This window comes from Chelonia mydas, chromosome 18, assembly GCF_015237465.2.
Source record: "Chelonia mydas isolate rCheMyd1 chromosome 18, rCheMyd1.pri.v2, whole genome shotgun sequence".
NCBI classification, from domain to species: Eukaryota; Metazoa; Chordata; order Testudines; family Cheloniidae; genus Chelonia; species Chelonia mydas.
Window position 1 is genome coordinate 14,771,273 of NC_051258.2, and position 19,431 is coordinate 14,790,703.

Below are 19,431 nucleotides of genomic sequence, written 5' to 3' on the forward strand. Positions count from 1 at the left end.
TAAAATGCAAGCCTTATTTAACACTGTACATTTCAAAGGCTTTAATCGTTGACCCTGGGCCCGTTTATTCCATTGAAATTAATGCAACTAGGGGGTAGGGAAGTTGAATTCATTGGCATGCGCAGGTGCTCAGCTCTTCTGGTGGAAGGCACCAAAAAGGGGAAGACTCGCGTTCTAAAATGTGGCAATGTTTGTTCCTTTCCTCCCTACTGCCTCCTTGCCAAGCTTGTAACTGCGACCCGGTGGGCTCGGTGCGTGACGACTGCGAGCAGATGACTGGACTGTGCTCTTGCAAGACCGGCATCACTGGCATGAAATGCAACCAGTGCCCCAACGGAAGCAAGCTGGGGATGACCGGCTGCGAGAAAGGTGAGGGGAGGAAGCCACTTAGCCAGTGGCTCTTTTTCCTTGCTGAAGAAATCTTGGGTCAGTTGTGATGTACTGGCTAACGGATGCGTGGCTACCACTGCGTTCTGCTGACGTGTTTTGTTTTGCATCCACGACCGGAGTAGAGGGACACCTCATATGTGTATCACCCACATGTGCGTCTTTTTCCTTCCTCTCACCCTCAGATCCCTCTGCGCCAAAGTCCTGCCGCGAGATGAGCTGCGAGTTCGGGGCGTCATGCGTGGAGGTCAGTGGCTTTGCCCACTGCGAGTGCCCGTCCCCGCTGTGCGTGGAGGCCAACATGACCAAGGTAAAAGGAGGAGGCAGCCCGGCTCCACTCAGCGTGCGGAGAGAGATGATATGTTGCCAGGTGTCAAAGGAGGGATTTTTCAGATAGCCTCACAGGGTGCCTCTGGGCTCCTCCTTTTGGGATTTGTCTCCTAGGGTCTCCTCCCAGCAGTGAGACACAAACAGGAGTCTCCCTGGCTTTTAACCCTTCACTGACCATTTAAAGAGGGAGGTTTATTTTGCACGGGGGGGCCTGCATCATGGGTGGTGGGGGGAGGAGAAACCCATGTCTCAGGTGGGCTCTGCTTTACAGAGGGGATGATGAGAGGACCTGGCAATCTCTCCAGCTGCCTCTCCAATCTCTCCAGCTGCCCCCACTCTCCCTTGCCCTTCCTAGGTCTGTGGCTCTGACGGTGTGACCTATGGTGACCAGTGCCAGCTGAAGACCATTGCATGCCGGCAGGGGCAGGTCATCAAGGTGAAGCATGTTGGGCAGTGCCATGGTGAGTCTCTCCCCTATCTACCACTCCGGACAGGCACATATGGGCAGTGCTTAGCCCACTCCTCTCGGCATGACTAAGCACCTAGACAATAATAAGGTGATAAGTACCGTTCAGCATGAATTTGCCAAGAACAAATCATGTCAAAACAGCCTAGTATCCTTCTTTGACAAGGTAACAAGCCTTGTGGGTAAGGGGGAAGTGGTAGTTGTGATACATTAGTAAGGCTTTTGATACTGCCTCACATGGCCTTCTCATAAGCAAACTAGGGAAATATAACCTAGACAAACCTACTATAAGGTGGATGCACAACTGGTAGGAAAAGCGTACTCAGAGAGTAGTTATCAATGGTTCACAGTCAAGCTGGAAGGGCATATTGAGTGGTGCCCCGTAGGGATTTGTCATGGGTCCAGTTCTATTCAATATCTTCATAAATGATTTGGGTAATGGTATAGAGAGTACACTTATAAAGCTTGCCAACGATACCAAGTTGGAGGGGTTGCAAGTGCTTTGGAGGACAGGATTAGAATTCAAAATGATCTTGACAAACTGGAGAAATGGTCTGAAGTAAATAGGATGAAATTCAATAAGGACAAATGCAACGTACTACACTTTGGAAGGAATAGTCAATTCTACAAATACAAACTGGGGAATGCCTGCTTGGGGAGGAGTACCGTGGAAAAGGATCTGGGGCTTATAGCGGTTCACCAACTAAATATGAGTCAATGTGATGCAGTTGCAAAAAAAAAAAAAAAAAAAAGCGAACATCATTCTGGGATGTATTAGCAAGAGAATTGTAAGCAAGACATGAGAAGTAATTTTTCCACTCTACTCAGCACTGATAAGGCCTCAACTGGAGTATTGTGTCCAGTTCTGGGCACCAGGCATCGGGGAAGATGTGGACAAATTAGAGAAAGTCCAGAGGAGAGCAAGAAAAGTGATTAAAGGTTTAGAAAACATGATCTATGAGGAAAGATTGAAAATCTGGGATTGTTTAGTCTAGAGAAGAGAAGGCTGAGCGGGGACCTGATGATAGTCTTCAAGTACGTAAAAGGTTGTTACAAAGAGGAGGGCGATAAATTGTTCTCCTTATCCACTGAGGACAGGACAAGAAGCAATGGGCTTAAATTGCAGCAAGGGAGATTTAGGTTAGACATTAGGAAGACTTCCCAACTGTCAGGGTAGTTAAGCGCTGGAACAAATTGCCCAGAGAGGTTGTGGAATCTCCATCATGGGAGGTTTGTAAGAGCAGGTTAGACAAACAGCAGTCAGGGATGGGCTAGGTAACACTTAGTCCTGCCTCAGTGCAGGGACTGGACTAAATGACCTGTTGAGCTCCCTTCCAGTCCTACGTTTCTGTGATTTTATTATGCCGCTGGGCACGATCTCTGACTGCCTCCCTCTGTCCCTCCCCCATAGACCTAGCCCTGCCTCCCAGAGGATGGGATCCATGGCTCCTGTCCAGTCCGTCCCTCTAACCGCCTCCTCTTGCTGCTCCTTCAGAATCCATCACCCACGTGAGTCACACCGTGCAGCCCATGCCATTGCCCACGCTGCCCCTGGACAAGCTCCTCCACCCCCCACCTCTAAGGCTTACCCCCCGGGCTCCCGACCCCACGGAGACGGCCACGAGTTCCCTGCTGTTCGAAGCCAGGCCCATTCCTAGAAGCCAGCCTGCCACGGTACGGTTGACCACTGCCCGGCCAGCTACCACCACCTGGACCACCCAGGGGATCCGCAGGACCACCATCCGCCCCCTCTCCACCGCTCCGGTGGTCCTGGCCACCCCCCAACCCGCGTACTCGGAGTCTGGCAGCGCAGAAGGCAGCGGTGACCCAGAACTGGGCATCAGTGGGGACCAGGAAGCCAGCGGGGCTGGCTCTGCCGGTAAGTGCCCTCTGCTCCGGTTCAATCGTGTTGCTGTCGTGTGGTCTCCAATCCCCTGCTCCTGCCACTTCTGCTTCCTCCTTAGCAGCTGTTCTGGCTGGTGGGCCCTGAGTGGAGTTGGCGCTGCCCAAATGATCACAGTGCCAGGGTGCTGAGGTAGCATCACCACTCAGCTCCCAGCCCAGACCTCCTTAAAGGCTGGTCGCAGCATCTGCCTGCGGGGGGATTGGAGCTGTGAAGCCAGGGTGAGACAGGAAGTGGGTGCTGGTGAAAGATGTTGCCTAGGTGGCCTTGGGGTAGGGAGGGAGGCTCTCCTTCAGCACAGGTAGGAGGCCTCTGGTCCCCAGTGCCGCACCGCCAACCTGCCTCCTTGCTCACCTGCAGCAGGGGCCACCTTGTGGGGGGAGATGTTAGTCCAGTCTCCATGGCCCGTTCAGCCCGGGGCTTCTCAGCACACCAAGGGGGCTTTAGTAGTGAGGAGGGCTATCTGCTAGCACCTGGAGGTTCACCTGCCCGTCCATCTCCCACAGGCCACCAGGCTGAGCGCAGCTACTGCTGACTGGGTCTGATGGGGCCTCTTGCTGGGGCTGTGACAGAAACTGAGGGTGAGGGGGGGTCCCGCCTCTTGCCGGGGCTGTGACAGGGCCGGAGGGGGGAAGGGAGTCCCACCTCTCGCCGGGGCTGGAAGGGGTCCTACCTCTCACCGGGGCTGTGCCAGGGCCGGAGGAGCGTCCCACCTCGTGATGAGGTTGGAGGGGGTCCTGCCTCTCGCCAGGGCTGTAACATGCCCATGTGGCCCCTAATGCCATGCAGGGGAAGAGGAGCCAGAGGAGAGCCAAGTGACATCCACCCCGGCCATTGAAAGAGCAACGTGTTATAACTCCCCTCTGGGATGCTGCTCGGATGGCAAGACGGCAGCTGTTGATGCAGAAGGAAGCAACTGCCCGGGTGAGTGTCTGCCCCACGAGTCGGGGGGTGGGCAACAGAAAATCTCTTGAGCTCCACCTTGGTGGTAAGGGATTGAAAGCTACTGTCCCCTCTAGACTAGAGCACAGTCCCGCTACACGGAGCGACAGCTGGTGCGGGGAGCTGCTGCCCGCTTGTTTGGCAGGGGGTCTGGCTCCCAGATCTTCACTGGCAGCCTGTTGGCTGGAGTTGTAGGTGCTCGTTTTGATCTACGTAGGCCCACATGGCCTGGGACTATCGTACGTGAAATAGCCTGGTCTAGTGACCTCCCTGGCCCGTGTCTTTGCCCAGGTTTTGAGGCGTGATGGGGTGATTATGGCTGATCCTGGTGGTAGCGAGGAGAGAAGGGGCGCTGCCCGGGTTTCCATTTCATCTCTGGCTAACGACCTTCTGGTTTCCGGCGAGCAGCCGGTGACTCAGTGTCTCTGCCATGGCCGTGTTTGGGGTTACGGCCAAGGCTCCTGGGAGCTTCTCTTTCCTTCGTGTTCTGCCCCCCGGCAGCAGGCGCCGCTGTCACCAGTCTGTGCGGCTCCTGTCTCGCTGAGTGAGAGACTCGAGAGTTTCCTTCTGAACTCGTCCTGCATCCGGAAGGCATGAGAACTGGGGCACTCAGTGCGGTGTGCGCATCTCCGGAGCCCCAAGCACATGCTCCTGATACGGGCCCTTGTCGTCCTGCTCCCGAGCCTAGCAAACCAGTTCCCCGCCCCAAGCGCGTTCCAGGTGGGTTTCTCCCAAGGTTCTGCTTGGTGTGCCCCCCCCCGACACTCCCTGCGGTGGGGTTTCCAGTGGGATGCCCCCTTCTCTTTGTGTACAGTACCCCCACCCCCATAAGGGGGTGCAATCCCTCCATGTACTAACGCCAGCGCCAGGAGGGTTGCTTCCTGCAGCTCCCTGTGCACCCCCATGGGGCTCTCTGGGGGCGGGGGGGTCCCCCTTTGCAGGGCTCCTTGCTGTTTCCGTCTCCTTCCTCTGATTTCTGGGTGGCTCGGTGGGAACCCTGCAGGAAGCGTCAGACGACAGATCCCCAGAACCTACAAACAGGCTCCCCGGTTCCCTCCCCCAGCCAGAGAATTCTCCTTGCCAGGGGACCTGGTTACCTATGGACTCCCTCAGCTGCCTCTTTGTGTTGCATGCACATATCTGATCCTGCCTTATTGATTGTGTCCTGCTCTGGCTAACGTCTTTCTCTTGTTACCCAGCCGGTCCAGGGGGGCTGCTATCCGGGCCAGAGTTCAGAGGAAACCGTATGGTAAAAGCTGCCATCTCTAGCCTGGTTTTTGCCATCTGACCCACCTGCTCCAGTAACCTCAGATACTAATCCTCCATAGCCATCAAAACTAACCCAAGCCCTGGCACTACCCACACACTACCATCCACCCCCGCCAGGGACTGAACGCTCCGCTCAGCTGTTTGCTGCCAACCCCCTTCCAGCTAGCCAGCTAAACAAGTCTGTCTTGTTTCTTTTTGATTGCCCCACCTTCCCATAGCCACCAAAGTCTTCCAGGGAGTCCTCATCTTGGAGGAGGTGGAGGGCCAGGAGCTGTTCTACACGCCTGAGATGGCTGACCCCAAATCAGAGCTTTTTGGGGAAACGGCCAGGAGCATCGAGAGCGCGGTGAGTTGGTTGCCCTGGGAGCATTGGCCCTGCATTTGGCGAAAGGGAGGAACTATCCTCCTTGGCTCAGAGTGTGACGGTTAGGTATCCTTCATTAAGCTGCTCTACGAGGGTAAATGTAACAGCCCTGTGCAGCACGTGGGGAATAGAACTCGTGACTTTTGGCTCCAAGAAACACGGCTCTGACACGGGAGCTAACAGAGAATCTCTCTTAACTGCTGCAAGCAACGGGGCTCATCTGTCTCTATGGACTGGCCTTGAGTGGGCCCGGGGATCTCACACACGCTGAATGAATATGTGTCCGACGCACCCCTTCAGCATTGCCGTGTGTCTACAAGGTACCTGACTGTGGCAATGCCAGTGTTCCAATGGCAACCCTTCTCTGCCCACTCCCTCCACGTGAGGCAAAGCGGCTAATGGGGAGACCTGGCACTGGAATGTGTCCAGAGCGCATTCACTGGGATGTACTTTCCTAGCGTTAATACAGTGGGGGAGAGCTTTCTGGTGGATGGGAGAACTGGTCTGAGACCTGGCTAATATTCCTGGCTGTGCCAGTGAAGCCCCATGTGCCCTTGGGTAAGACGCACTCCCCTATGCACGCACTCCTCTGTGCTTCAGTGTTACTATCTGTAAAATGGGAACAATAAGACCTTGCCGCCTATGTCAAGTTCTTTGAGATCCTCGGATAAAGTTTGCTCTGTGTTGTTATAATTAGAGATAGGCTTAAACCCCAAAGTTGGAAGCAAACTTTGAAAACCCCCAAGCTCAAGAGCTTCCATGGATCGGGAGCGTGAGGCTGCTTGGCTAAGGGGTGTTGCTTTGGGCGTCTCAGTTGCTATAAGTGTATGTGTGTTAGTGAAAGACGCCCTAGAAAAGCGGCTGTCCCAGCCCTGTGTCTCTGCTCCATGCTTAGCTCCACCAGACTCTCCCAGACACCTCGGGAAGTAGCGCTTGTAAATACAGTTCCCTGCTTTTTCAAGACTTGTAAAGGTCAAACGCTGCACGCGCACCGCTCCCTCTGCCTTTGCCAGCTCTCAGGCGAGCGCTTGGCCCCATAGATGTGCTAGGCAGCGGGTGAGACAGAGGAGCAGTATCGTGCTGCAGACTGCCGTGTGGCACAGCAAATGCACGGCATCCATATGAATGGAACCAACGTAGTTAGCATTCAGAGGCTGTTCCGGGTGGTACTTAGGAATTTGGCAAGTGCTTGGTACAGTTACATAAGTAGACGTGCACTTGGCATATGGGTTCATGCAGCTACATGTAACAGTATTTTGCATTGTGATAGAGGCTTCCATCCGAGGATCTCAAAATACCTTAATCCTCGCCACCTCTCATTTTACAGATGGGGAAACTGAGGCACAGAATGGGCACGTGTCATTTGTCGCGTAGTATGTTTGTGGCTGAGCCAAGACTAAAACCCGGTCCTGTGCATCAGTCATTATTCCCTTAGCAACCGGCATGTTTGCGTGGCTATTGGTATGTCCCTTTAACACATGGAGATATTAGGACCTATCTGGGGTTGGGGGCGGGGAGAGGAGGAAATTCCCTAGCGTAGAGAACCCCATGGACACCCTTTCCTTTAGGACACCCTTGTGTCCTTGCCCTCTGGCTGAGGTGAAAGAGTGCGGGGCTTGGATCCAGCCAGGGTGAGGGACAGATGGAAGCATGTGTTAAGGCATTGAGCTGGGACTCGGGGTCCGCGTGCAATTCCCAGTGCTGCCACAAACTTCCTGGGTGACCCTGTGCGAGATGCTCCAACTTTCAGAGGTATTTAGGTGCCCAAAGATGTAGCTAGGGGTTCAGTGGGGTGTGGGAGTTGGGCACCGAACTGGCTTAGGTGCTTTTAAAAATGCTGGTAGGTGCCAATCTGCGTCTTTCGGCGCCTAAATACCTTAATAAATCTGGCTTTCCTGTCTCCGTTCCCCACCTGTGAAGTGGGCATACAGATATTCCCTGTTCCCCACCCTTGTCTGTCTTCTGTTTACCGTCCATGGTGAGCTTGTCAGGGTGGGACTCTCTCTCTCCCCAAATGTCTGCACAGTGCCCGGCACGGGAGGGGAGGTGATGGGGGGATCTCGGACAGGGGTCTGTGTCACACCCAGCACAACAGGGGCCTGATCTCAGTCAGGTCTGCTCAATGCCTAGCAAAATGGGGGCCCAATCTTGGTCAGGGGTCTGCACATTGCCCAGCACAATGTTGGTGGCCTGATCTCAGTCAGGGGGCTCTGCTCGGTGTCTGGCATAATGTGGGGCAGGAGGGGGTGGAAGGGTCTGATCTTGATCAGGGGTCTGTGCAGCACCTGGCACAATGGAGGAGGGGGTGTGAGTTCATTTCTGGGGGGAGCGGGGGAGTGTCTGCGCAGAGCCTGGCACAAGGAGGGGCCCCCCCGATCTCAGTTAGGGCCAGCACGCTAGTATAATCCTGCTGCTCCTATTCATAGTAAGCAGAGGCTCAGATATGGAACCCAGTAGGTGGGGAGGTAGGAACAGGGACTGCTGGGCTTGGGTAGGCCAGGCTCCTGAGGCTGAAAGGAGGCGCGGGCACCCTAAGTCCATGCCCCAGTCCGACTCCCTTGCTTTATGTTTCTCCCCCTTGGCCAACCAGCTGGATGAGCTTTTCCGGAACTCCGATGTGAAGAAGGATTTCAAGAGCATCCGGGTGCGAGACCTGGGCCAGAGCAGCACGGTCCGTGTCATTGTGGAGTCCCACTTTGACCCAGGTGAGAGCCACCCTCTCGGATCTCTGCCAATACTTCCTGGCGGTGCGGTGCTATCTGCCTGGAGGGGGTGGGGCGAGAGAGCCTGGGGCGGGGAGGGCTGGAGCGGCCACAAACCCAAGGAAATCGCACGAGCTAGGCAGGCAAGGGCCTCGTTAAAAACACCGAACGCCAGGTCTTTTGTTCAGCAAATGCAGCAGGCACGCCAGGGGGAGGGCAGTGGGGCTGCGGCGGGGAAGGGAAGGGAATGAAAAGCATCGGATGCTTCAAGGGGATGGCATGAAAGGGAAGGCCGACGAGAGCCACCCTGTCCTTACTCTGTGCCTTTCCCTTCCTCCTCCTGGGTGCGAGCAGCCACCTCCTACACAGCAGCTGATGTGCAGAGGGCCCTGCTGAAGCAGATCAAGGCCTCCAAGAGGAGGCCCATCCTCGTGAAGAAGCCTCAGCAGGAACACATCAAATTCATGGACTTTGGTGAGCGCTTTGCGCCCTCGGTCTGCCTGTGTCACTCGCTCTCTCTTGTCCTCCTTGCTTCTGTCCTCGGCTGGTCCTTTTCCTCTCTGGCCGGAGTCCATCCAATGCACCTTGTCCTCCGGAGGACGTTTCGTCCGCAGAGACCGGAATGCTCGGCTTTGCCAGGGTGGTGCTGGTCTCCGGGACACGCTGGGGGCTGCATTTTGTGCAGCTTGGCTCCTTGGGAACCACTGGGCTCCCTTAGCCCAAAAAATCACATCCGGACCCCAGTTCACTGTCAGGTCAGATCCTTGGCTGGCGTGAATCTGGGCAGCTCCCTTGAGTGTTGATTTACACCAGCTGAGGGTCTGGCCCTTGTCTCCATTTCTTCTCCTACTGTCTGTGTACGGAACAAAAACCCCCACACTGTAATTTGCTCTCCCACACCACCCCCTGCAACCCCCAGCAATCGTCTTGCCCCCTGCGCCCCCATGAGGTCGGATGCCATGTGATGCTGCAGCACAAGGGCTCAGGTCACAGGGCTTGAGTGCCCACAAAATCATCAAACGCCCCACCACTATGGTAACCGCGAGGCCGGGGGAGACAGCCGGGCAGCCCCATGGGCCTGAACAATCGATTTCCTATTGACCTGCTGGAGAATAGCGAAGCACAAGCCAGTATTGATGTCAGGGGCAGTTCAGTTTGATTAGAGAGCATATTTAGTGTAATTAGCACTGACGCACATCAGTGACAGCCACTCTGCAAACACCCCAGATAGGCTAGAGAGCTGCTAAAGCCACCCACCTGCCAGCTCATGCAGCGAGTCTCCTGATTCCCAAGGAAGGGCTGTTAGTCGGAGGGGAAAGCGATGGGGAGAGAGGGGGCAGTGGGGCGGCTGAGCCATGAGGCTGACTTTTCTCCAGCCTTTCAATGTGGTGGAGTAGACGGTTCTTCGGCCATCATCCCTTGCAGTGGTTCATCCAGGCCCAATGGAGGGCAGAGGATGCTACTTCCTGAATGAACCAACCCTTGTAAGGGGGTGGGAAGGATCGGGATCAAGGCTCAGCCCCACAGCAGCCCCTGAAAAACCATTAATCTCATGTTACAGGTGGGGAAACTGAGGCACGGGCAGGCAAATTGTCTAGCCCGAGTTCATTGTCAGAGCTAGGAATAGAACCCAGGAGTCCTGAGTGAGCTTCACACACTCTAATCCCTAGACAGCACTTCCAGAGGTAGGAGTAGAACCCAGGAGTCCCGACTCCTAGGCACCTTGCCGCTCTGATGAAACTACCTCACTCTGAAAGCTGGAAATTAAACCCAGGAATCCGGCTCCCAGCCCCCTACCTTCCCTGGGGATGCCAGCTGGGTGCCAGGTTCCTCCTGAGGACCAGTCCCCCCCTTGCTGTGTTTCAGACTGGATTCCCAGGCTCTTCACCACCACCACCACCACCACAACTGCCACCACCATGGCTCCTATCACCACCCAGAGGTTTACTGCCCCCACCGCTGCCCACGTCCTGCCCCCGGAGGCCATGGAGAAGCCCAGCACCAAGATGGCAGGGCCCGCCACCACCAGGAGACCCACCACCACTGTGCCGGCCACCACCCGGAGGAAGCCCACGCGCCAGCCCCCCGCCACCAAGAAGCCGGCCCGGCCCTGTGACTCCCACCCCTGCCTGCATGGCGGCACCTGCGAGGATGACGGGAAGGAGTTTACCTGCAGCTGCCCGGCAGGGAAAGGGGGAGCGGTCTGCGAGAAATGTAGGTGGCTCCCTGTCTGTGGGGAGCAGTGAATGAATGCCAGGGGGCCTGATTGTGAGGTGCTACGCCCCAGCAGCCCCCCCCGCCGTGACTCCAGCTGGAGATGGAGGGTCGGGGGGCAGGCACAGCCCCACGGTTCCCAGTGAATAACAGTGATCCGGATTCTAGACAACCTCTCAAGGTCCCTTCCAGTCCTACACTTCTGCAATTCTATGAATTGGCCGCTCATTGTCTTTACAAATCAGGCCAAAATTCAAAACCATCTTTTCTCTCCCTCTGCCCCTACAGCAGCACTGCAGGCTGGAGGAGGCTAGAAATGCCACACTGGAACAGGCCAGTCGTCCCTTTAGGCCCAGGTCTTGCTTCTGTTCAAAACAGGCGTGACACTCCCCATGTAAGGCACCCCATTCGAAATACGACAGCCTTAGTGAGGCAAAGCGTCCGACAGTAAATTCTTCCTGACCCTAGTCAGTGATGCACTAGTGCCCTGCCGCATGAGGATTGTGAGCTCTGGGCGGGTCATACCAGCTAGTGGAACATGCTGTTCTCAGCCTCAGAGGCCAGTGAACGCTGGGGTGCGGTCTAGCACAGTGACAGCTCAAAGTGTTCTCTTGTATCACAGTGGATGCACCTGGGGGGTTCAGGACCTATCCCCCAGCCCTCTGTGCTGCTCATCAACCTACTCCAAACTGGCTGCATCCTGCGACCGAAGCAGTTCCCGTTCGCTGACAGCTCAGAATGGCGAATCAGGGTCGGGCTGGGGTGCAGGATGGGACTGTAAAGTGTTGATTCCTGGAAATTATTGCCCCGAATGTCAAAAGCTGAGGTTTTCAAAGCCGCCTTTGCATGTGGATATCCAGGCCTGTTAATGTTAATGGGAATTGGCCGTCCAGATCCCTTTGAAAATCTCAGCTGCACTAAATAAGGACTGGGGTGATAAATGTAGCTCTGTCGTGTGGGATTCAGGGAGAAGAGAGAAAAATGATCCAAAGGTTAGAGGGGCTGGGTTATGAGGAACGATGCACACAGCTCGGGGGGACGGGGCACCTGTCTGAGTGTGAGAAAGGCGTATCCGACCCGGAGGGAGGAGGAGAACTGAGGGGCATCCGCATGGGTCTAGTTGGGAGCAAAGGGGTGAAATCGAACAAGAGGAACCATGAGGTAAATATCTGGGGGGTGATGGAACAGTGAGATTTACAAGGCTGTGGAGTCGTCGCTCTATGGAAGCCCCATCGCTTGGGGGCGTTGAGCAATAGGCTGGTAAATGACAAGGAGGATGGTGGAGGGGACTGATCCCACAATGACTTGGGGTGGGGCCTAGCATGCCCGTTCCCTCTCTGACCCCTTCCCCGGACGTGCAGGGAGGGTGGTGCTCTCGGACTCATGTCAAGGGTTGTCTCTCTCTCTCTCGCTCTCTCCCGCCGCGCCCCGTCCTCTCTCCGTCTGTGCTCACAGCCATCAGGTACTTCATCCCTGCCTTCGGCGGGAAGTCCTACCTGGCCTTCAAGATGATGAAGGCCTACCACACGGTGCGCATCGCCATGGAGTTCCGGGCCTCCGAGCTCAGCGGGCTGCTGCTGTACAACGCGCAGAGCCGGGGCAAGGACTTCATCTCCCTGGCGCTGGTCAGCAGCTTCGTGGAGCTCAGGTGGGTGCCCCTAGCCATCCGCCTGGGCCCTTCCCCCCTCAGCGGGGAAGGGAGCGGAGCAGCCTGGCTGCGTGAGCAGGGACCCAACTCCCCGGGACGTTCCATGGGTCGCTCAGTCATTGAAAGCACAGATTCGTCTGTCTCTTTTTACCACGCAGGCCCCTCTGTCCAGGGTGCCTCCCAGCCAGGCTGTCCTCAGCCCGAGCTCTCCGCATAGCCTCGCCGGCTCTCCAGGTCATCCGACTGCAGCTGGACAGCCTCCTCTTTAAAAGTGCCCAGGTGTCACTGGGGCAGGTGGTGGCTTCTACCCTGGCCCAGCAAGGTTTTGCCTCCTACAGGAACACCCCTTTGGGGGCTGATGGGATGCAAAGCACTGGACAGCTGCAGGAGCAGGGGTCTGTACCCAGCCAGCTCTAGGGTCCGGAGTGGTGGGTGGAAGAATTGGGCGTTAGTGATCCAGTTGTTAAGATCAGAAGGACCAAAAAAATAAAAGGGGTCTTGAAGGAAACAAACACTTCTCCAAAAAAACCCAACCAACCAACCAGGTTTTCAGCAAAACCCAATGAAAACATTTGGTTTTCAAAACCTGAACATTTTTGGGGGGTTGATTTTGGGAGGTTGTGCTCCGCCCCTTTTTCTAATCCCTGTTTTCTACTGGAAAAGGATGGAGAGAAAGGAGAATCCAAAAATCAAACCCTGTACGTGTTGGGGGTTTCAAAAGCCAAAATGAAAATTCTGTTTGAAATGAAACAGTGGCCGGGGGCCCTGCAGATTCAGGGGGGGTCCTCAGGGGAGGCCTATGTAATGAGTCCAGTTTGCCTACCCTTAGATTCCAGAGCCTGTCTGGTGTGTACAAAGATCACATCACCCACCACTGAAATGCAGCCACCTCTGTGGTGGAAAGTGGCAGCTGGGATGTGGTTGCAGCATCTAACTGAGAAGCTGTCCCAAGCACCACTTTCCCTGCAGTTCAGACACAGCAGTAGCCACGACACCACCTCAAGCCCACTGCCCTCCTCCTCCATTTCAGGTTCAACACAGGATCTGGTACAGGCATAATCACCAGCAAGGTGCCCGTGGAGCCTGGCAAGTGGCACCAGCTGGTGGTGAACCGGAACCGCCGTAATGGCATGCTGTCAGTGGACGGGGAGCCCCATGTGAACGGGGAGAGCCCCAGTGGTACCGACGGGCTGAACCTTGATACAGATCTGTTCATCGGAGGGGTGCCGGAAGACCAGATGGCTGTGTGAGTAGTGGGTCGACTTAGCTTCCCCTGCAGAACTGCTGCTCCTGGGGTCCTAGCGCTTCCTGCTGGTGGCTTCTGGCAGTGCATCCTTAGAGGGAAAAGGTGGGGTTAAGGCCAGCACCTGAATCCTCTTTGGAGCAAAATCTGGGGTGATGTTAGAGGCAGGTGGCTCTCGGAGCTCAGAGGGCCGGGGGGGGAGCCCCTTCTCCTGGGTAGAGGGGAGAGCGGGCTTGGAGGGGAGGATCCTGGCCTGGAGTCTCTGCAAATGAGCCCAGCCAAAGCCAGGCTACTAGCTGCACACGGCCCTTCGTGCCCTGGCCCAGCTGTCTCTCCTGAGCGCCGCCCTCCCGTCCCTTCAGGGTGGCAGATCGCACGTCAGCCACCGCCGGCCTGAGGGGCTGCATCCGCCTCCTGGATGTGAACAATCAGCTGTACGACCTGCGGGAGAAGGGCAGCGACGTGCTGTACGGCAGCGCGGTGGGCGAGTGCGGTAACAACCCCTGCCACCCCAACCCCTGCCACCACGGCGCCATCTGCCACGTCAAGGAGGCCGAGATGTTCCATTGTCAGTGTCTCAAAGGCTACACGGGTGAGAAGCTGGGGGAATGACACTGGGAGGCAGGGCTGCCCTGGGGGTGGCCTAAATCACGAGTCCCCTTCGCCCACCCGAAGAGATCCCATGCTTAGGTGATCATGTCCCCACCCGCCGCTGGAATGCAGCCACCTCTGGGGTGGGACGTGGCGGCTGAGTAGCACTGCGCCGCAACAGTGCCCAATTGGAGGGGAATCCTGAGACCTGGACTCCAGAGTTAATACCCAGCTGCTTTTACAAAAAAATAAATGCTCATAAGTCAAGGCCTCTTGGGTTTTACGTGACCCAAAAGGCAGAACCTCTAGCAGCGTGGCCTGCCCCTAGTGCCAGGCAAGGACATCGCTCCATTGCTGACCCAGCCAGTGCAGCCCGCCCCCAGATGGATCAGTCCGAGGTAGGCTACGGGGACCGGAAACATTCCTCCCTGGTGCGCACACGTCTGATTGTATGTGAGCCCAGAGCTTCCGGCCTCACCCCGGCCCCGAGACCCCTCCCTGATGTGCTGCTTTTCTCCCCTAGGTCCGACCTGTGCCGATGAGAGGAACCCGTGCGACCCCAACCCCTGCCACGTCTCTGCCACCTGCCTGGTGCTGCCCGAGGGAGGCGCCAAGTGCGAGTGCCCCATGGGGCGGGAAGGGGAGTTCTGCGAGGCAGGTGGGCTGCGATGGGCCTGGCGAGTGCAGGGGGGAGGGTCTCGGTGTGCCGGGGGCACTCGCCCCCCCTGGCTTGGGGGCACAGACCCAAGTGGCTTCTCCTCTTCCCATCTCACCCCTTCTTGTTTTCTGACTCAGTGATGGAGCAGGACCAGACCCGGCCGTTCCTCCCAGAGTTCAATGGCTTCTCCTACCTGGAGCTGAGGGGGCTGCAGACCTTCGTGCGCGAGCTGCAGTAAGTGTGTTTCACGGCTACAGAGAAGCCAGTGTGGAGGGGGAGGGGAAGTGTGAGCAGGAGGTACAGGGCTCCTGGGGTGGCTGGGATAGGAAGGGGGCTGAGGATTGTTCCTGAGAGATGGTGGGGGTTGCTCTCCTCCCTCCCCCAGGCACAGCACCCCCCATGACCCATTCTTCCCACACTGCTAAGTGGGAGGGGGTCCCGGGATGGAAAGGACCCTCACGCAGATAGCCACAGCATTGCAAGCCGAGCCAGTGGGCCCAGGGAGACTTGGCCCTCAAGGGCTCTGTGGGAGGAGAAAGCTGGCCCGGCTGCTGGCCCCGTTGTGTGGCTGAACAGAGGAGGCCGCTGCCCAGGGCTGTCAGGCTGGCTCCTCTTCATCGCTCTGGTGGGATGCAGAGACTTTGTGGCTCAGCCCCTTGAGAGGGGACAAAGGGAGAGACTGTGCCTGGCCTCGCGTGGCAATAGCCCTGGGACGGCTGGTTGGGAGGGCGGCACTCATGCCCTCTCTCCCTCAGGGACGAGGTGTCCATGGAGGTCGTGTTCCTGGCCCGGAACCCCAGCGGCATGATCTTCTACAACGGGCAGAAGACGGACGGCAAAGGGGACTTCATCTCTCTGGCCTTGCACGATGGCTACCTGGAATACAGATACGACCTGGGCAAAGGAGCAGCTGTGCTCAAGTACGTGCCCCATGGCTGCTGGGGTGGGGGGCGCTCACTGGCCCGCTGGCGGCAGGGTTCTGTTCTCTCGATCGAAGTGCCCTAGCGCTGTCTTTGAGGCTCCGCTTTGGGCTCTCCGAATGGGTGGGAGGGCCCCCGCTATGGAGGGGGCATTGCCTCGCCAGAACAGGCCCCTAGCCATGTTAGCTGCTGGTGCGGCACAGAAGGGGACCAAGGAGTGGAAGGAAGGGTGGAGGGGGTTAACTCCAGGACCCCTTGGCTCTGGCCCCTCGCCCATTGGTTTGTGGTGCTCCTCCAAGGAGCCGGGGGAGTGGGAGTGAAAACAGCCAGGCAGCGCTCCCCTTAGCAGACACCGGGGCCAGACCCACCACAGGTGATGAGCGGAATGTGGGGCAGATCTGCAGTAGCCCTAGCTTTAAGCAGCTGGCATGGCCCCTAAGCAAAACCCCAATGGGACCGTTGGATCTAGCAGCCAAAATGAACAGGGCTCACTTTAATCGGGTAACCGTGCTGCAGTTCATCTCCGGTCCAACTGATTCTGACCCTGATTCCCAGGCCCTACAGCGATCGTGTCCCAGCACCTGGAGAGGAGACTTGTTTGTCCTGGTGATACATGATGCGGCCCTTTCACCAGAGAGTGGTTACTACTTCTGTACAATGTGCCCCTGCTGTCAGACTCCTCCGCCAGCTTCTGGGAGGGGTTGGGGTTCTCCCCCGCCCCGAGGCAGCTGTGGGTTAAATCTGTCTCCCTCGGTGCTTGCTCATCTTCCATGTTAATTATACTGGGCCGGATCCTTACCTGGTGGCAGTCAGTATAGCCCAAGTGATGTCAATCCAGCTCCATTGATGTAGGCCAGCTGAGGATTGGGCCAGTTGAGTCTAACGCTTGTCACAGGCTGGGGCTTCCCAGGGAAGATTGACTGACACATCTCAAAACACTGATGAGCTCCACTACTAAAATGGCAGGGTGTCGAGGGGCAGGGGGCAGCTTGGACCTGTCATGGGGAATTGGGCCTGCTGTGTTTCACCAGGGCGCCCAGCAGTGTGGGGTGAGCCAAGCCCCATTCGGTATTGTGGGACATGGGATGTTGCAGCCAGCTGTTCTGATGGAGGCAGGACAATAGCCAGGGATGGCTGGGCTGCTAGATCTTTCTCTCTGCTGATTCCTCCAGCTGGGCCATTCCTGGGTGTCCTGGCTGGTTGAGTCTTGGCTCCTCCTCCTTTGACACACAGCTGGAAGGATGGTCTAGTGGAGAAGGCCCTGGACTTCAGGCCAGGAGACCTTGGCTCCCTTCCCACCTCTGCCACAGCCTCACTTTGCGGCCTTGGGCCTGTCGCTTGGAGCCAGATTTCTCAAAGGTATTTCGATTCCTAAAGATGCAGAGAGGCACCTCACGAGGTTTTCAAAGGTGCCCAACCCAGTTAGGTGCCTGAGGCCCTGGGTGCTTTTGAAAATCCCACACGGTGCTTGTGTTCATCTTGTAGGAACTGAAATTCCTTTGGAAATCTGGCCTGTAGCAGCCTAAGCCCTGTTCACTTCCATTGAGACTCTCTGGCTTCTCAGTGCTTTCTGATAATGGGTGTTGGCACTCTTACGTAGCTGAGGGCCAGAGTGCAACGTAGCTAGGCACCTGCACGCCTTTTCAAAATCTGGTCCTTAGGCACTTTTGAAGATGTCCCCCCCTGTGGGCCTCAGTTCCCCACATCTGTAGAATGGGAAGCAGAATCGTTCCTGTCTCCTGCCCTTGACTAAGCTCCTTGGGGCAGGGCCTGTCACTTCCTTAGCATGTCTACACTGCAGCCAGAGGTGTGACTGCAGCATGTGTAGACGTACCCAGCCTAGCTTTACTCGAGCGAGTTCCCATAACAGTGCGCAGTGCCCAGCCCAGTGGGGCCCTGGCCAGGGGGTGCTCCCATATTGCAAATAGGAAATACCAGCCAGCACAGTCTGTTCTGCTCCCGCTCACCCACTGCATCTGTTGGATGACTTTCACCCCAGCTGTGTTTTTTTCCCCTTTCTTCCTCGCCAAACCACATAACCAGGAGCAAGGAGCCAGTCCCTCTGAACACCTGGATTAGTGTGTCTCTGGAGAGGAACAGGCGCAAGGGGGTGATGCGGATTAACAACGGCGAGAGGGTGATGGGAGAGTCACCGGTAAGTTGGCAGGCCAGTGAGATCCTGGCCGGAGACGGTCCCCACCGCCATGAGACCTGACAAAGTCTGACACAGCCTATCCGTGGTTTCTTGTACCAGCCCCACTGATTGCAGTGAGACCCACGGGGGTGCAAAGCCAGGGGAACAGCGAGAGAGGCAGACCTCTTTTAGAGGAGCCAGCTGGGGCCTCTTCAGCTTAGATAGGCTTCAAATCCACGCCTTTCACAAGCGAAGCCAGTTGAATGGTCTCAGCCCCAGTCATTATTTAGTAGGCATTTTTCCACTTCACACAACTGGGCATGCTGAGTACCCTGTGCTCCGGAGCGGAAGGAGAGCATGGGAAACCCAGGGAGCAGTGGGGAGGGATGGGGCAACATGTGACAGATCTGAGGTACCTTTGCAGAGCTATTGGAGTGAAAATTACAGATACGGGCATAAATATACTGGCACATGAAGAGAAGGGAGCTTTTGTAAGGTAATTCCCTTCTCTTCATGTGCCAGTATATTTATGCCCGTATGTGTAATTTTCACTCCATGCATCTGAAGAAGTGGGTTTTTTACCCACGAAAGCTTATGCCCCAATAAATCTGTTAGTCTTTAAGGTGCTGCCAGACTCCTCGTTGTTTTTGTGGATATAGCCTAATATGGCCCCCCTTCTGATACTCTGCAGAGCTGTGTGGGATAAGCTTCCCCCCAGCTGGACTCTAGCCCCAGAGCCCTCACTTAGTTGCCCTGAGTCACTAGGGGAACGCCTCCTCCCTGTCAGAGCAGGTCCACCCTTCTTTTATACCTTTCTTTTCCTGCTCGCCCGCCCTGGGGAGCTGGCAGCCCCTTTGCAAGAGAGACGTCCCTGATTCCCCAGACACCGGCTCTGCGGGTTGTGTCCAGTCAGGCATCCCCAGCTGCAGGTCCCTGGCTGGGTGCAGCTGCCGGTACATGGCCCTTCCTCCACTGGGGCCTAGTGTTAGGGCCAGATCCTGGCTTCGGGAGTCTTTCCTGGTGCTCTGGGTGAAGAGCCAGACAGCGCTTTTCAGGGGGAAAGAAAATTGAGTCATTAAAAGCAATTACCGTGATCACACAGATAACAGCAAAATCTGTCCCCACTCTCTCTGCTCCACTTTCAACCTGGTAGCTGCATTTTTCTGGTTTCTCTCCCCCGCTCCCCTCTACACTTCTCCCATCTCCCTACAAACGGCCCCACTCACAGCAGGTTAGACACTGACGTTCTAACCCACACCGCGGATGCATTCTGCCCCTTCCTTTCCTCACCCCCGACCTCATTGTTCCCCAGGGAGTGTTTGCTCCTCCAGCATCCCTCCCCCTGTGTCAGGGAGCGATGATCCTGAACTTTATGGAGAGAAGATCAACTCCAAGTGCTGGTAAACACGCCCCTGAACGCCTGAATGCAGATTTTCCGAGGAAATGAGCTAGGCTGTTTTTTCCACACATGGTGTTGGAACACAAGCCTTTGCCCTGGTCTTGCTTGCACACACTATTCCCAGTGGAGGAGTTGGGACAGCAACCCCAAACTCTCTTCTCCCAAGCAATGGAAAAGTTTCTAAGAATGAAGGATATAAACCTTCCAGTGAGAGAGACTTTGGTACTGGGGGAAACCTCATCCGGTTTGATTGCCGGCTTT

The 19,431-nt window shown here is 56.4% G+C and overlaps 1 protein-coding gene across 10 annotated transcripts in view; it reads left to right on the forward strand.

Annotated features, from left to right (window-relative positions):
* AGRN (agrin) overlaps window positions 1–19,431 on the forward strand; it is a 222,645-nt gene that overhangs the window by 184,411 nt on the left and 18,803 nt on the right. For all 10 annotated transcript variants that reach the window (XM_037881185.2, XM_037881188.2, XM_037881186.2 and 7 more), the window contains 16 exons: window positions 226–369; window positions 573–697; window positions 1,073–1,178; window positions 2,679–3,062; window positions 3,876–4,010; window positions 5,516–5,643; window positions 8,252–8,366; window positions 8,718–8,837; window positions 10,230–10,577; window positions 12,033–12,225; window positions 13,256–13,471; window positions 13,831–14,060; window positions 14,583–14,717; window positions 14,855–14,951; window positions 15,473–15,637; window positions 17,681–17,792. In XM_037881185.2, coding sequence (XP_037737113.1) covers window positions 226–369; window positions 573–697; window positions 1,073–1,178; window positions 2,679–3,062; window positions 3,876–4,010; window positions 5,516–5,643; window positions 8,252–8,366; window positions 8,718–8,837; window positions 10,230–10,577; window positions 12,033–12,225; window positions 13,256–13,471; window positions 13,831–14,060; window positions 14,583–14,717; window positions 14,855–14,951; window positions 15,473–15,637; window positions 17,681–17,792 — 2,753 coding nt within the window. The remainder of the gene's footprint in view (window positions 1–225; window positions 370–572; window positions 698–1,072; window positions 1,179–2,678; window positions 3,063–3,875; window positions 4,011–5,515; window positions 5,644–8,251; window positions 8,367–8,717; window positions 8,838–10,229; window positions 10,578–12,032; window positions 12,226–13,255; window positions 13,472–13,830; window positions 14,061–14,582; window positions 14,718–14,854; window positions 14,952–15,472; window positions 15,638–17,680; window positions 17,793–19,431) is intronic.